Here is a 17,280-nt window from a genome sequence, read left to right as displayed (position 1 = left end):
CACTCCTGGAAACAGAAATGTTTGAGCAAAGGTGAGGAGGTCAGACAAGGGCAAAGTCCAAAGTAATTTTAAGTGGTTCAGCTAAGTAGGGAAAGCTAATGGGAAACCATTTTAATTTATTACAGTCATCCCTTGTGAATAAAAGGACAACGTTTTTCTTCAGGAGCTTGATTACATAGCAGTAAATCCCTCTGTGTATATAAAAGACCTATGGACAGTATAGATCAAATGTCAGAAATAGGTTTGCACTTTATGTTAGATGTGGGAGAAAATAGTAGAGTTGGGAATAGTTTTAGATACTCAATCTTTTTAAAAAATATTTCCAAGATGTATGAAAAGATGCGTATTTTATTCTGCCATGCTCATCTACAAAGACATTAAGTAATGCTGTCTTTGCAATACACTTTTTTGGACCTTCCCTTTCCAAAAAAACCCAAGCCAGAAACATTTTTTTGAATATAAAATCGTGTTCACATTCTCTTCTCTCCCCAGCACTTTCTGCTTCTTTTGCTGGTAATAAATGCTGCTTTAAATCTTGGCTCTAATCTCTGCTTCATAGAATCCAGACAGAAGTAAACAAGCAAACAAAGCACAGTTCAAGGTGACAATAATGTTAGAAAAAGGCATCTTAAAGTAAGACTAATACCAGGAAAGGATTTTCTCTAATAGCATACAGGGCTTTTTTCAGCATTTCAAATTTTTTTTTTTTTTTTTTCCCCCTAAATAATTGCTAATTCTGATGGATATATGTGCATAAGTGCAACTAATAATTATTTCATTGTACTGGTCTGAGACGGAACTGGAAAACATTTATGATGGTGAAAATTGCAGCCACTCAGCCCAAGATTCATATTGAAAAAAAGATTTGTTTAATCAGAAGCAGGATTTCTAGGTTATGGAGTAGAATGTTTCAGCAGTGAGGAATTACTGAGCTGCCTCAAAGCAGGCAAAAAACAAATCTTTGGCTTACTTAGCAACACAATCATTACCTGTCCATGGCAATTTTGTATCTTGTGTGCACCCTGTTTTTCCACACACTTTCCTGAAGTCATGAGAAACGAATACTCTGAGGCAGGCAGTGCTTCAGTTCCATACAGTATGGGGCTGGGTCCTTCTCTGCTGCTGCAGTATAACAGCCACCAAATGCCGCCTGAAGCATGAAACAGCTTTCAAAGTGGTTTCAGTAAAGCTTGTTTTGTCCCCTCTAATTTTCAGAAACCTCGTCCTGGGTTTTGATGCCATCCTACAACACTGGAAACTACTGGGAGATCAATCCTGACAGTGCTCAGGGACTACATCATGTTACACAACATCTCAGCACATGCAACAATGGACAAGAGGCCTTTGCAGAGGTCTGGGGACAAAATTAACTTTACCAAAAGCTCAGTTACAGGGTAGTAATGCTTCTCGTGAGCATTATTCATCTACCTAAGGGCAAAATGCAGCCACTGTTGGCACCTTTACTACATATTCCATACTGCTTCAGCAGACACTCATTTCCATATTTCTTGACTCCACTACCTTGAGCTAATGCTGCTGTTTGAACTCTTAGCCACGTTTGGTAAAGATCAGAGTGCCTTCAACGAACCTTCCCATACAGTAGCAAACAGACACTGCTGCAGGTACAGTGTAATTGTTAAACATGTTGAATTTTTAACTTTCAATGCCTTTACCATCACTTAAGAACTTTACGGCAGTTTAGACAGGTTGATATTGACTCCTGCCAAAGCAGGCTCTAATGTTTGTGCTGTGTCTGCCCACAACACTTCCTGTCATTTCTATTGGCTAAATATTCCTTTCTGTGGTTTTGCAAAGTGCCCTTCCCTGCTGAGGACTATACGACAATGGTTGAGTTTCATCTCATCTATGGTTTTTTTGAGCTCATGGGGAGCAAAGGGAGAGGAATAACAACGAGGGATGGGACCCAAAGCTAAACAAAGCTTCTTTGATCCTTTTGGGATCAAGATGCTGTTAAAACACACGATTAGTAGAACTGTGAATTTATTGGGACGGAATTGGTTACTGTCACTGTACTTCAGCATGAACTTACGAACTTACTTAATTATGATTGTAAGTACAAAGTGTTCATTCTGTTTGTGGCTACGAGAATTAATCTTTTCCATGTGCAGAGAGGCTGCACGATAATTTAACTGAGATTCGTGTTGGTAGTTTGGGCAAGCACTCATCAGCTGCAGGGCTTTCAACAATACATGAGCAGCAGCTCCAAGAGAAAATGATGTAATTAATGCATCTGAGAGCTACCAAGCAGGACTGGAGTGGTCTGCTCGTTTCAGGGTTTTCTTCCAAGTAGGTTGTCAAAAATCTTGAAACTAAAAGGTGAGTTTCTCCCAAAACACTTCAAATACTTAACTTTGGACAGGATCCAATAACTAATGGATTCTGAATGAAATTGTATGCTTCTAATATCTTACACTGGCCTCAATAATAAGAAAAGGTCTGATCCTCATTATTAAAAATGAAAAAGTAATTTGGAATGTTTACGCGGATGGCAGCTTTATACGCAGGATAGAAGTGCTCCAACTGCATTTTCAATCCAGCTGGAACTGAGTTTTCCTTTTTCTTTTTTTCTTGAAATTTCATTTAATATGAGTACTATGTCTTAGTAAGGCAGCTGTTGGCAGCAAGCTGTGAAATTAAAGTTGAGCTGGTTATTATTAAGAGCCAAGACATAATATGCTTTTGTCAGAGAGAAGTTTTTCTTGTAGATATGTAACCTATATTCAGTAATTAAAGTAGCTAGTCAGTCAACCTCACTTGGTGGGAAAATTAATCCTAATTTAAAATATAATTTCCAAGTTGTATAAATTGCAACCAAAAATGGGATTGCTATAGCTCATTTCAGTGAGGTTTTTAAGCATCCAAAGCACCAGTGATTTCAGAAACACAGGAATTAAGGACTCCTAATTCTCACTGCTGTTCTACTAAGACGTGTGGGACTTTAAGGAAGGCACTTCTGATAAGATCCCAAACGGGAATGAAATCAGGATCCTTCTATTTACTATTATCCACTGAAAATTTTTCTCTCAGCCTGTGCCTGGAGGGAATCATACCTGTCTCCTTCCCGCTGCAGCAAATGCTTTTATAATTTCAACATGTAAACATGACCTTCCTCCAGCTTCTCTTCAAAGAAAGCAGTGGTAACTTTCACATCTTGCTCAGAATCTCCTCTGGGATATGCCAAGATGCACATTTCAAAAACATCTGCCCAAAGGTGTTCTCAGGAAGAAGGAACAGAACAGGACTTCGTACATTAGAAATCCAAGCCGGGTAAGTAATGTAAGTTTATATATTAACATATTATTACATCATTATCTATATTTATTTATATACTAAAGCATCAAGCTGATTAATCCTCATCAGTTAAGCTGACTACACTTTGTAAATTCATTTACTTCCCAAACTGTTTGCCTTGAAGTTCAGTTATCAAGGGTAGCAGCGAAACTGCACTATCATTCATCTCAGCATTTGACCAGCTTCAAGTAACTGTAAAAACCAAAGATCTTGCATCTGACCTAAGATACAACACTAGTTTCTCCTTTCTTCAGACACAGGCTCCTGCAGACTTCTGCAGCCGCATGAATCCATTGTCAGCCAGAAGAGCAGCTGGCTTTTTTCCTGGTTTTCTTTGCAGCTAGATCAGTGAGCTGCTCTGACTCACAGCATGATCGGTACACCAGCACAGGGAAGGAGAAACAAACACAGCAAGGCTGAGGTCACCCCTTTTGATGTCATGGCAGGTCTCAACTTAATCCAGTCTTGATACCATACCTGCAGTCTACTAACACAACTGCTAATAGAGACAGCCTCACTGCTCACAAGGTGACCATTCTAATGCATTCTAATGGTCTAATAACCATTCAAGTAGGACATTGTAACTAAATCACTTCTCTACTTAAGTGATAGCTACTTTTACTTCCCTGGAAACATGCAGACTTTGAGTCAGCAATTCTTGAATCTATGTTGGGTATTTGTACCTCAGTCCTTTCTGCAGGGGGACATAACTACTTTGCAGGTTTACTTCAGGTCATGCATTCACCTTAGCAGTTGACTAATGCACTTAGAGAGAGCCAAAAAGCTCTACTAGATATCAAGAAAATGAAACAGGAATTAGTGGGGATTGCTCACGGGTGTTTAGTATCAGTGAACATAGTGGCTGGCTACAGAGTACATGTAAGCATCTCATCTTAGATGCTGCCAACAGCTAGACTTCCATCAGCTCAGCTGCTACATAGAAGGGTGGAGAAAAAGATTTCCTCGTCAGGCAAGTGGCCATTGTCATCTTTATTTTAAAGAAGAAATCTTGGCAGGTTTTTCACCACACAGTTCTTTAACTGTAGAGCTTTTAATGGATAAGAATAGGGTTCTCCTCTTGTGAGATTACATGCATTGTTAAAGACAACTGGATCACATCTCTTCTGTATAAAAAAAAAAAAAAACAACTTACTTGTCAATATCTGTAGAGCTAAAATCCTCAGATCAAAAATATACTTAGGATGTCCGTGAAAGCTGAGAGCCATCATTCTACAAGTATTACCTTGAAATACAAACTCATAGCAATATAAAAACACAAGGCTGGCATGAAATTGGAATGAGAATAAAAGAATACATGAATCACACGCACAACTAATTAAACATGAAAACTGACTTTACAGCCACTTACCTTCACCATTGTACATTAACACTGAACAGAACAAATTTGAGCAGCATATTTTGGACATTTACAATCTGGAAGAAATGTTTCTTTTAAACTCGTGTCAGGATAATACGGTTTCTTTTCCAAGGTCTCATGATTTCAGGCCTTCCTAACAGAAGTGAAAAGTGGTTAGGATTGAACACAAGGCTTGGTTGACAGCACTTAAATGAGCCTGGAAATCTTCAAATTTACAGTGTCAGGGATAGCTGAGTAACTTTTAGGCTAAGATCTCAGTGCAAAGCTTACCTATATTCAGTAAACTTGCAAGTTAAAGCAGTCAAAATTTGGCTTCCCTTTTTCATATGCAAAAATCCAACCTCTTCATCAATCACTGTCAGGGACCATCTGAAAAATGCCTCCACAAGTCACATCCCTGTTATTTCTTCTTTACTAATATTTGATTTGTGGATTATAATACAAGCTGTACCTACTGAGGTCAGAGGTCATTAGAGGGTATAAACCATTTGAGGCACTACAAAAAAACAAAAACAAAAGACCAACCAGATACAACTTAAGGCCTGATTTTCAGTAACTCTGAAAAAAAAGCCCAATATGCATTACCCTTTAGGAGTAGATGCCAAGAAAAATCTCAGAAGTTCATGTTCCAGTGACCACAAGATTGCAAGTTCCATACTGTTTCTTCTGGTAATGGTATTTGCACCAAGCACAGAAAGCATCCATTTGAGGAAGGACAGAGAGCATCGTGTTGGCACAACAAAACCCTTTCATTAAGGAGACATCTGTGGCCCTTAATAGCATGTCTGCCATGGGAGGCAGCACCTCGCTAGATTGGATTTCAAACCAAGTTCTGCTTGAGGTGTTGAGCAAAAGAGAATTGGCTGCAAGAAAGATAACACAAGACTAGCAGGTTTTGTTTAGCGTAGACTTAAAGGCCCACTGCACAATTAACAAAAGACAACCAGTCTGTCTGTGGAATGGCAGACAATATTTTGGGCAAGAGTTTGGCTTGCCAGAAGAAGTGTTAGAATGCTTACTTAAAGCTCTCTCCTGAACCCCCTGCCATTCAAACAACTTTTCTAACTTACTTCCCTGGATGAAAGCGTGAATGTAAGGCTCTTGAGAAAAAGAGAGAAGACTCCAAAAATGTTATTTTGCCAACACAGCAGCTGGGTCTCTTAACACCTGCTGACACGCTAACACCACTTGGTCATCTTCACATGCTACAGGTTAAGCTTTCAGCAAGATCCCTCTCAGCGTAAACCCTCTTCCTTTGCAAAGAGCAGGATCCTTGCCCTTCTCATTCACCTGGAAAAAGCACCCCTCGTAGAAACGGTCACTAAAAGGATCCAGTCCCTACAGATCAGGAAAGAACAGGTCCGATTTTCTGTGCAGGACCAACCACCGTGCCCACAGGATGTTTGGCATTAGCTCAGAGACTTCTGAGAAGGTGGGACCTAATTTTAGGTTCCGTCGCCTCTTACCTCAGGTGGGACACAGGAGAAGCAGAGCAGCCTCCTTTGTCAGCCTTGTCTTTCCCTCCCTGTCGCCACCTCAAACCAGCAGCAACCCCCGCAGGACGGGAGAAAAAGGGCGGGAAACAGCGCTGTGGTGAGCGCGGGAGGAGGAACGGCGCGGCACTCCTGACAGGAGGCACCGCCCATGGACAGGGCCAGCGCCCACCCTGCGTACAGAAACGTTTCTTGGTCATCCGTGCCTTACTTCCTCGGGATCTGAGTGACGAATATTAAAACTGGAAGAAACCTACCAAAATCAATCATTTCTTTCCAATAATCTGCTTCTGACAAAATACAAGTCTCCAAATAGTTGCAGAACAGCTACTATTAAAGCTCGATCTCCAGCAAGAAACAGAGAACTGTGAGAACACCGCGTGGAAGCTGCAGGACAGCAGGGCTTCCACTGCTGCTTGAACACTGTTACCACAAAGTGGTCATGAATATTGCTTCTTACACGTATGCCTCCTGGTGCAGCATTCACCACTGCTTCCTACGCCTAACTTGCTGCAGTCCTGACACTGAATTGCTGCTTCTGTCATAGACAATTGCCAAGCACAGAGCCAGCCCAAAGCTCCCTGAGCGAGCTGTTCGTTTGGATTAAATGCAGGGGAAGAATAAAACAGAAAGCCTTAGAGAAGCAGAGCTGCTGCTGCATATGAGAGCATCCAGTCCTGTAGTGGAAACCAGACCGTTATTGCAACACTTGCACAGGTAAAAGACACACAGCAGAGCTCGCTGGCACAGCTGCACACTTCACTGCCACAGCCAATTGCCTATGTCCTGTTTCTAAAGCTGGTTGTAAGTACATGTCTTCTATCCAGCTTTCTCATTCTTGTTTTTCTGTGTCTGTTTTAACACGACGTGAGCACAGAGGATCACTCTCTCCTAGTACTGCGGCTGCTCACAGTCCCCCTTCCTTACTTACACTGTCATGAAACCACAGTTCTGGAAGGATGGGAACTAAACCAAGGATTTGTTTTTGCAGCAGAGGGATGACACCAGACATGCAAATTTCTGGACACCAGAATTGTTCTCTGCTGGCAAAAGGAACTTGTTGAGACTGATGTAACTAAGAGATGCTTAGTCATTGGGGTTGAGCTGTCAGTAGATGCAGATATTCTCTAGCAGTATTCTTTTAAACTGTGCTACATCTTGGGTGCAAGTCATCGAACACCGTGACAAAGTATAAAAGACATTAGTAAGCAGTGCCTTTAAAAAAAGAAACTGAACAACATGACAATACAGTTCCTCCTCAGAATGCAGCACGTGCACTTTGGGGAGAACTGAACGTCAGTCAGGGCATTACTTCTTGCTAGGGCTCCTCCTCTGGAGCCATATCGAGTGACTTTCCTCCTTGAACATGTCCTAATGAATACCTCTGTAGCCTTCAGGTAAAATCCTTCCCCAATCGTTTTGCCCTGATTGATAGCTTTAGAGCCTTCCTTCACACAGCTTCAGCTGCTTTCCAGACCTTTATTTTTCTCCTTTTTCTAAGTGTCTGCTACAGGAAGTTGCACTCGGCTCTTTTACCGTATGTTTCTCTCAAAACTGACATCTTTGCGTTGTAATGAAGGAACCCCTGAGTATTAGTGACAAATTAGTCACCAGCTAAAGACTACTTTCTTTTTATTTCTATACCAGGTGGAAGATATTAAAATCTCAAGACGAATTTCTCCTACTGTGCTACAATAAATCATCCCCCCGTTTTTTAAGTGACTTAATTTTGCTAGCCTTAAAACTCAAAAATAAAAATCCCCAAACTCTGTTAATAAAGAAGTAAAATAGTGTTGCAGACTTCATCAAAGAGACACCATGTTGAAGTACCATAAGGAACATATTTTATTTCCTATACTTATATTAAAAATGAATATTATCTTTTAAAGATGAATCTCCTTCCCAAGAACAAAATATCCTATTTGATAGTTAGAAGCATCACATTAAAAAGTTAGCAAAAATCTTTTTCCTTTGTTGTTTAATTATCTAACTTAATACAGAACAATACTTTCAGTGTCTACAGAAGGTACTGTACAGTCTGTAAGGAAATGTGAAATGGTGATGTTCTTTGTTGAGGAACTTGTGAAGAAGCAGCAAAAAAATAACCTTAGGTCATAGTTTGCTGAAGTCACAGCAATACAACAATAAATAAATAGTGAAAAACTAATGAAGACAGAAATTTGCCTTTTTTCTTTTTCTCTTTTTTTCTACAAAGAGCTCGCAGTAGTATTTTAATATCTATGTGCTTACTAAGAAGGTGATACTCACAATATTAACTTCATAACTGCAGACTGACACTGTTTCGTATTTTACAACACAGATAAACTTCTATGATTTATAAATAATGTTATACATGAGTGGCTCACTCAGAACTTGTAATTCAATGGCTTCACAGTTACATGCTCTTAACCATCAGTAGCCTATTAAATAACCCAGGTAGTGAAAGAATTCCTTTTACAACTGAAAGCAGCACCAAGACCAAGATGTAAAATCAGCCCTGCCCCATCAGCAAGAGAAAGGAAGCAGCATCCATTAATAAATACAGAACACCAAGTCTACATGCAATTGTCTCTTCCACCATTTGCCAAAGAAAAAAATGAGGAGTGGAAGATCAATTAAAAAGCAGAAATATAAAACCAAAGCATTAAAGACAACGAGATATTTAAGATCCCACAGCGCTTCTTACAAGTGCGGTGCATCACTCCCCCGCTTCTCCCGGGGGAGTTCCAGCTCTGATAATTACTTTCTGCCTGCTCACAAAGTTCAAGTTCAAAATAATATTCGTTTTCCACTTCCTATCCTAAACCAGGGCATGATGCTTCTGTGCACTGTTAAGCAACCATCCCACTTTGCAAACAGATAAACTGCCATTGTGATTGAATAATCCTGATTTGTGGCAGCAGGGATAGGGGGAAGAAGCAGTACTAGTATGTAGGAAGGAAAACACCCGATTCTAACATCAACGCATCCTACTTCCAGCAGTAGCATCCTTTATTACTTTCTATTCTAAACCATCGTCTCCACCCCTTACCCCCAACCTTGCAGGGGGATATAAGTGTTGTCTCAAATCCAGCTCATAAGTTTTACAAGATCTCAAATATTTTATAGAAAACTCAGTTTGTTTCCTTAGTCTCTCATCCTAGTCATTTCTCTTTCTCAAATTATCCGAATCTGCTGCAGCAAACAGGAGGAATGGTTGCCAAACAAACAAAATTAAATCATATGTTAAAGGTAAATATGGATTTTTTCAAATTACCGCTTAAAATTTTCAGGTGCAGAAGCACTGAAGAGGGAAATTCATTTTAAGGAGAGACAGCAAACGTCTGTCAAAGTTTCTGAACAGAAGAGCCTTGCATTGCCTTGTACACATATTTGTAGCACTGCTGAAGGATGGTGCGTTTTAGGTCAGAAACCTAAGTTTGATTTTTATTCAAAGAGTACTGAATTTTATTACAAACTAGATTCCTCTAAAGTAGACATTTACACAACAGTCTACAAACATTAAACAGAATTAGAATCCTGCTTATTTTATAGCAGCAAATAAAAATAACTGGTGCCTGCCTTATTTTGCTGCTAAAGAGATAGCTCCACCAACACCCCCAGGAGCATTAGGTCATAGAAGATGTTGGATGGAATCAAATCACTGCAAAGGTCTCTCTGTGCAGGAGGTTCCATCTGCTGTTACGGCCAGGGCTGCGGCACCTCCTGCCTGGGGAGCTGTACGGCTTCCACTGGATCTGGATTTCTTCACTTTTGCTAACTGCTGCAAAAGACCTTTGCCAAGTTGCTAATAAGGCCTGTGAGTGCAGATAGCACAGAGACATGGCAATTCCTGCTCCTGTTTTGCAAGGCTTGGACACTAGAGAAGTCAGTCTGACTTGCACTGACAGCCTTTACAACTGGAAACGTTTTAAAAAAATACACTTATGCAACAGATACAGAAGATTTAAAACTGTTCCCTCTCAATAGGGGACATTCCTTATTTAAATGAGATGACTGAAAACCAGGGAGATCAGGACCAGATCTAGCATATATTTGCCCACAGTTAAGCACAGTGAAAGAGATGATTTATTTTGCTACAAGCATTAAAGCTGACTCACTCCTAATTCTACATCTCAGTGGAGAGGTGGAGTATCAATTTGGCACTTTACAAAAGAGTTTAATAAATTTAAAAAAAAAAAAGTTTTATAAAACAAAATAGTATATATTTTTAAAAAAGAAAAATTTGGACACAGCCAATAAAATGTTCAAAGGCTTTACTTACAAAAGTATTACATGTCATCAAAAAAACTTGTGCTTTTTAGTTTGATAAAGGATGGATAAACAACATCTCTTTTCAAATAAAAACTATTGCTCAATTCTAAAAAAAACTAAAATATTTCAGCCGTTTCAGCCACAAAAATTGAAAGAAAAATGCATTTGCATAGCAGTGCTTCAGCTGAAGTTAACACAATCAGTATTTACTGGAAGTGAAGCATTTTGTAAGCACATCTGGACTTTAATTAAAATCTTAAATTATCGTTAGGGAGTTACAATTAAACTCTAATGATGGCAATCCAGTACAGAAGCACAGTCGCAAGGGGAATAAGAACTGGTGATACAGATCTATATTCGAAACTGATCAAAGTTATTTCAAAGCAGTTGTAGGACAATGAAACAGCAAAAAACTGAATCAAGCATTTCATCAAAAGATAGAACTTGCAATAGATGCGAAACTTGCCTTTAAGACAGCTGATGAGGATCTCTGCGTGGTGCACGGGCTAAGCTGTAAATAACAGGGGCCCTGAGAACACTTTGCTTACTCAACCTACTTAAAAAACAAGAAATTTCAGATGCCTTGCTTCACTTTCCCCTCACTGTTTCTTGTGGATGCTTGAGTAATCCTAGAAGCATTTCCACTTTTTAAGGCATTTGCTGAGTTTAAGAAATTTTCCCCACGTCCTCTTGCCTTTGTTTAGAAATACAACTCTTTCCTACTCCGCTCGAGTTGGTCTGTGAAGTCGCTCTCTTCAGCACAGAGCGAGGCATTAGTTCTCCGTGGGTTAACTAATTACCATCTGGGCTGACTAGTCCCAAACTGTTCTTATTTAGCATTTTTATTTATTTGTTTAGCTGGGTGGTTTTCCTTCTGAAAAGCAAGGATGGCAAATGAGGATTTCTGCACCATAAGACCAAACGTCTGGAGTTAGGCATCAAAAACTATAAAAATACCAGTTTTCTTAAAACTGTCTGTGCAGCTAAGGAGGTACAATTAAACTTGAGCTTTCTTTAATTACTGCAGCCCAGAAAAGTAGGAGCCCACAGGAAGAGCTAGCAGAGAGGAACCATTTCTGCAGAGCAACTTGGCTCTGACCAGGCTTGCAGTCTGTAGTGCTGGCTAATTTAAAAACAACCCCATAGAATTTTTTTGCTGTTGGAATAATGGAAGGCTTCAGTTTGGCTGAATTATTAGCTCGTGTCACAGCAATGGCAAGTTGAGGTTCTACTATGCATCAATTTCCTCTCAAAAAAGCAGAGAGGAGATGAATGACACCGGTATTTCATGCAGCACTCACGCAAAGACATGGACATGAAAAGATCTTAGGTTTGTAATCAAATACCTTAAACTTTCATTTCCTTAAGAGAAAACCACTTGAGAATAAGTTAGAAATGGACTATCATCAAAGAAGTTTCTAACATCTGAAAAACAAACTTCTATAAATTCCTACCAGTCTCTGTCCATCAATAACAACCCTTCACCTGCTTTTCAAATTGCTGAGGCCCAAAGCACAGGCTGCCTCTCCCTGCCTCAATCCTGTTTTCGCTCTTTCTATTCAAACCTGGCAGCAACAAAAAAAACACAACACAACAGCAGTCTTTCAAACAACAAAATCCCACACCCCAGTGAAACACGCAATCTGCTTCTACAAAAAATGTCAGTCAACAAATAGGCACAAATTTCACAATGGCTGAGGTCATTCCCTTTAAGTCATTAGGGTTTGTGGGTGAGTTTTCCTGGTGGTTTTAACATTGGTTTCTGTGATTGCAGTTATGCTTATTTATGCATTTAGAGCGTATGATCTAATACACTTAGGTTTAACTACTTCATTCTTTTGACATTCTTTCCAAATTATAAAAAGGATTCTTGGTGTTTTCACTGCCTTGGTAAAGAAACAAAATTGCCGTCCACATAATTTCTTAAAAATACAGAACAGAGCAAGTACTCGTTGAATATAATTCAAGGAAAAAACCCTACACCAGACATTCCCCTCCTCAATATAGCAGTTGTTTTTGTTTTCCCTCTAGCCATTTGAGAGCACCTACTACTCTTTAGAAATAGATGCTTTGTCTGGCTTTAAACAAAAACAAAACCAACAATATCAGACCATCGATGTATTTCAGTAACAACTTATAACCAACACTGAAGTTCAGTTTAATTTTTTAACCTGTTTTTACGGTTCTGCTTTTGAAAAAAAAAAATTCATATTGCATCTTCTACAGCCACTTGGATCTGTACATGAACTGTATGTCCATTTTATTTGATGCCTTTTGGTTACGATCTGCTAAGGGTCCTTATCTGATAAAAAATCATGGAATTCAATTTTCTGTTTTTCTAGCTGAAATTAAATGTACCATTTTTTTCCCTCCAAAGCAAAAAAAAAAAAAAATCCCAAGCAACCCCCATTCCATTTTAGGTGAGAAATTCACCTCAAACATTTTCAAAAAGCTCCAGTAAAAAATGCACACATGCATCTCTCCCCCAGCATACTGCGTGCAGTGCATGGCTGCTAGCATCTATACGTAAGCAGCATTCAAGCAATTGAAATAACCTTTTCAAACATGAAGCCGTGGCCGTTCCTATACAAGGTATTTCCAGTGTCTCCAGTACTGCTCTGCATTTCCAAGCACACTGTTAAGAGAAGCAGGAGCGGACAGCACCCAGCAAGTTTCAGAGGAGACAGAAAGGGCCCAGTCCTGCTCCATCCCTGCAGCCGGAGGCAGCAGCTCACCTGTTGGTTCTCAGCTCAGCATCACCACCAGCTACAGCCATCTTCAGTCCGGATGCGACCCAACCACAACAACAGTGACAAAAAGTAATTCAACAGCACACAAAACATTCTGAATTTTTTAAGACACCAAACCCCCATCTCCCTGTTTCTATAAAATACAATTCATGGCTATGCTGCTTTTTGCCCCTACAACAACGTTCCAGGCTCCCCTCTCCCTTACGGCTGTTTTCTTTCTAGTGTTTTTTTTTCTTAATTCAACTCCATCTAAGCCAATCCTCCACAAATTACAACAAACTTTCCTTAAAATTCCCCATGAGCCTTACCATGCCTGGCAGCATACTTCTGGCTTTCTATGGAGCCTCTGCACTTAAACACGAGGGAAAACACCTTAACACAACTGCCCTAATGAAGCATTTCCCGGAGACGGCAGAGGTGACAAACAGAATGAGAGCAAAGCCAAGATGCCATCTCGACTTCAGGCAAACAACCTCTTCTGACCTCTGGCAGCTCCCACACTCTATTAAACAAAACGTATTCTCTCCATGTTAATGAACCATGTACAATCTAACAGATAACACTGATGCTAAATAAACATGTTTATAGGTGACTTCTAATGCTAGGACTTAAGCAGCTGCAGACAAACAATTTTAAATGGGAAGGATTATGCCCATGTATTCCTTTTCTTCTCATTTTAGGTACTTTTGAAGTAATTTAAATACAATTAAAGTCCTACCAGGAACAGCTACTGAAAACAAGTTTAATTAATTTAAATTAAATATTCATTCTGTGACACATTCACTGGAACTGTTGATGTGGTGACAGTCACTGCTTTGAATCCAATTTTCCTCTCCCTCTTTTTCAGCAGTAAATCAACTTCTTGCCAAAGAAGGAAATGGGGTCTGGTTTTGTACACTGTGATCAAAAATATTTTACAAGGTGACTGCACAGTCCTACATCCTTATTCCTGTTTTCTCATCTCTCCTGATTCAGCACTTTGGCAGCACCAAATCTACTGGCAAATGGCAACACCTCCAGGCCCCAAAGACAAAACCAAGGCACGCAACTATTTGCTTCTAATTGAGGGGCTTATCCTCACCTGATTAAAATGGGCTGTTTGTTAAACATCCTTACTTGAGTTAAGATCTGCAAATAAGGATGAAGAATTGTTTTAAGAATTGGGCTGCCGTGAACAATTGTTTTTTGATGAGACCTCGTAAAAACAGCCCCAGTCAAGATGGTCTTTCTGGCTTTTCGTTAGAAAAGTGAAAGAAAGTTTTGCTCACTTCTACCTTTTCCTCTTTGGTGTAACTATTTTCTGTCCTGTGCAGTACAATGTGAAATGTAATGAAAAGAACTCGATTGTTAGTACAGCAATACCGCTGTTGCTGTGAATAATACTCGTGCATGCAGTAATGATCCATCAGAAAGGGCCATACAAATTTTCCCACTTAATCTAGAAAATAAGCCCTCAACTTATGGGATATATCATGTTAAAACTGCAGAGTTCCATGGTTTATGAAAAGTATTTGAATTTGCAACTTAAGAGATCATCCCTAATAAAAGTTACTACAACGAGGCAAAGTTAACTCAAACATTTTCCTGGCATTCTAAGAACTTTTTTTTTAGGAACAAAATTTTAAAAGCATTTTTCACTGCACAAGTAATCTTAACAATCATTTCCACAGATTAAGTCTAACAACCTGTGAATTTATTACAGAAGAAATTTACTGCAAGGAATAATTAGTCTTCAGCACTGTTCTTGCTTGCTTTCCAGCTGAAGACACCTTAAAGCCATCTGGTTACTGCAAAATTTGGCACAGAAGAAACAAATCTTACTGACGAGAATTATAGCTGAATTCAGAATAGCTGCTTTACTACTACACGTCATAAATAACACTCGGGAAGACAGCAGAAAATTACTGACTTCTTTAATTGTTTTCTTTCTCAGCAGCGTGTACCTACACACACCGACACACAAACGCAGCCACAGTGACTTCAGCAGGGCACTTCACTGGCTTGAGTCTTAACGTACCACCAACATTTGCAGGATTCTCAGTTAAACTATTTTCATTTTCAGAAATAATCCACCACATTGGCCATCTATGGAACAACAGCAGGGGAACACGCAAGATTCTCGAAACGGCATTGTGAGGTCATGGTCTTCACATGAATACGTGAGTCAAATCCCTTTGTACAATCGAGCTCCGTCTGTACACTGAACACTGAACGTGGGATTTACTGATGAAGGGGGAATTATCAACAACATATTTATTTCTCCCTAATGAAGCTTTTCTAATGAAATTTAATACTGCCAAGGTTGTGAGATATTTGAAACAGGAGCCCATTTCAAACCTTTCAGCCAAATGCTGGTGATACCATTAGCGAGGCGTGGGAATCGAGTCTGTACGTAGTGCTGGACAGAAAGTGAGCTGAGGGGAGCAAGCTGAACAAAGCAAAGCAAAATAGAATGGTGGCCTCAAACCAAAAGACTACACACTTGTTATTAGGCCAAATGTTTTGACCTGCTGGTTGGGGACATAAAAGAGACAGAGATATGAGAATTGGCTGGATGATTTGACTCAAAAACTTAATTTAATTTTGCATCACACAGGAAGTTTTTTTCTTTCTTTTTTTTTTTTTTTTTTTTTTTTTAAAAGATGCAAATTAGAGTAAAATCAAGTTATTTGCTGTAGCATCATTGGAAGTGAATTTTCAACATATATTTTTAAAGGTTTTGGAATGTTTCCAAAGCTGTAAGCACTAATTGTTTTCAGGGTATTTGTACAGTAAGCCTTTCCTATTTATGTATGTAATATTTGAGCCCACAATATTTGAGACTTACATTTCAAGACAGAAATAAGAATTCAGGTTTGCATAAGAGAAGAAACAGTTTATTCAAAGCAAAATGGGCAAGGAGAAAAATTATCTCGTATGTAGTAACGTGTAACACAAACCACAGTGCAACGTGGGCTGCATGAAAGAAGCTACAAAACATCAGCTTATACACAGAAGCTGTAAGTTAAGATACATCCCAGCTTTTAGGGACCAGATACCCCTAAGGCAAGCAGAGTGGGCAGAAAGCATTTTGCCGTGCTTTCCCAATGTTTTTGGGGAAAACCTCCTGGGAGAGAGCAGTGCAGACAGAGGAGCTCTCAGTAAATCCTGAAGTCCACAAGAAGAATTAAACAACGCGATATTCCTGCAACTGCCCCGAACAAAGTCAAGGGATGCGTGAATTTGACACCGTGCTGAACAAAATTCCCGTTAATAAAATTGATTAAATGTTTATTGGTTAACCATACGCATTTAACAACTAAAATTTCACCCTGCAAAACACAGCACCGTTCAAAACGTCCGAAAACAGGAATTGTGTCCCATCGCTAATTTCCGTTAGAGGCTATTCGCTGCGCTCGGGCACAACTTAACGCTCCAAAAAGTGTACTTCAAGAGCATCAATCACCCGAGAAATTTCCCTCACAGTAGCAATCGCAAAAAAGGAGCATAACTAACTTTATTTAAACGCACATTTCAGTTCGCAATAGAATAGCTAACCGAAGCCGGTTTAAGGTAAGCCGGACGGTCCGCAGCGCATCAAATAACCGCACCAATTAACCCCGCCGCAGCCGCGCCCGTAGGACCCCGAGGCGGTGCCGCGTTTCGCCCCGCAGCGCACCCGCGGGAAGCGGCGGTGCCGGGACAGGCGCTGCGCTCCGCTCCGGGTCCCGCTCCGCTCCGCTCCGCACCGGCCGGGGACGCGGGATCTCCGCGGGCAGCCGCGCACGGGACCCCGCCGCCTGCAGCCCCTCCGCGGGCGCGGGGAGGGCAGCGGACTGTCGTTCCCCGCCCGTACTCACCGGAGCCGCAGCGCTGCGGAGTGTGCGCGCCCGCCGCGAGCGCAGTGAGCATGTGCGAGGCAGGCGCGCATGCCCGCGCATAGGAGCGGAGCGGAGCGGGGCGGCGGCTCCGCACCCCGCGCTGCGCCCACCCCTCCCCGCTGCGCTTCCCCGCGGTGCGTGACCTCGCGACGGTCCGTCCCCAGCGAGCCCGACCTGTTGCTTCCCCGCAGCGAGCCCGCCTCAGGGCAGCCCCGCACGGCCCCGCATAGCTC

General features: G+C 40.7%; 1 protein-coding gene across 2 annotated transcripts in view; it reads right to left on the bottom strand.

Annotated features, from left to right (window-relative positions):
* The window catches only part of EYA2 (EYA transcriptional coactivator and phosphatase 2), a gene marked incomplete at both ends in the record, with an annotated part of 89,672 nt that extends 72,594 nt beyond the window's left edge, over window positions 1–17,078 (bottom strand). For both annotated transcript variants that reach the window (XM_079543414.1, XM_079543415.1), the window contains one exon: window positions 17,023–17,078. In XM_079543414.1, the coding sequence (XP_079399540.1) occupies window positions 17,023–17,078 (56 nt within the window). The remainder of the gene's footprint in view (window positions 1–17,022) is intronic.
* Window positions 17,079–17,280: the final 202 nt, after the last annotated feature.

This window comes from Tetrao urogallus (genome assembly GCF_951394365.1).
Source record: "Tetrao urogallus genome assembly, chromosome: 16".
Taxonomy (NCBI): Eukaryota; Metazoa; Chordata; class Aves; order Galliformes; family Phasianidae; genus Tetrao; species Tetrao urogallus.
Note: the sequence above shows the minus strand (reverse complement) of the source record. Positions and strands in the feature narration are given on the sequence as shown.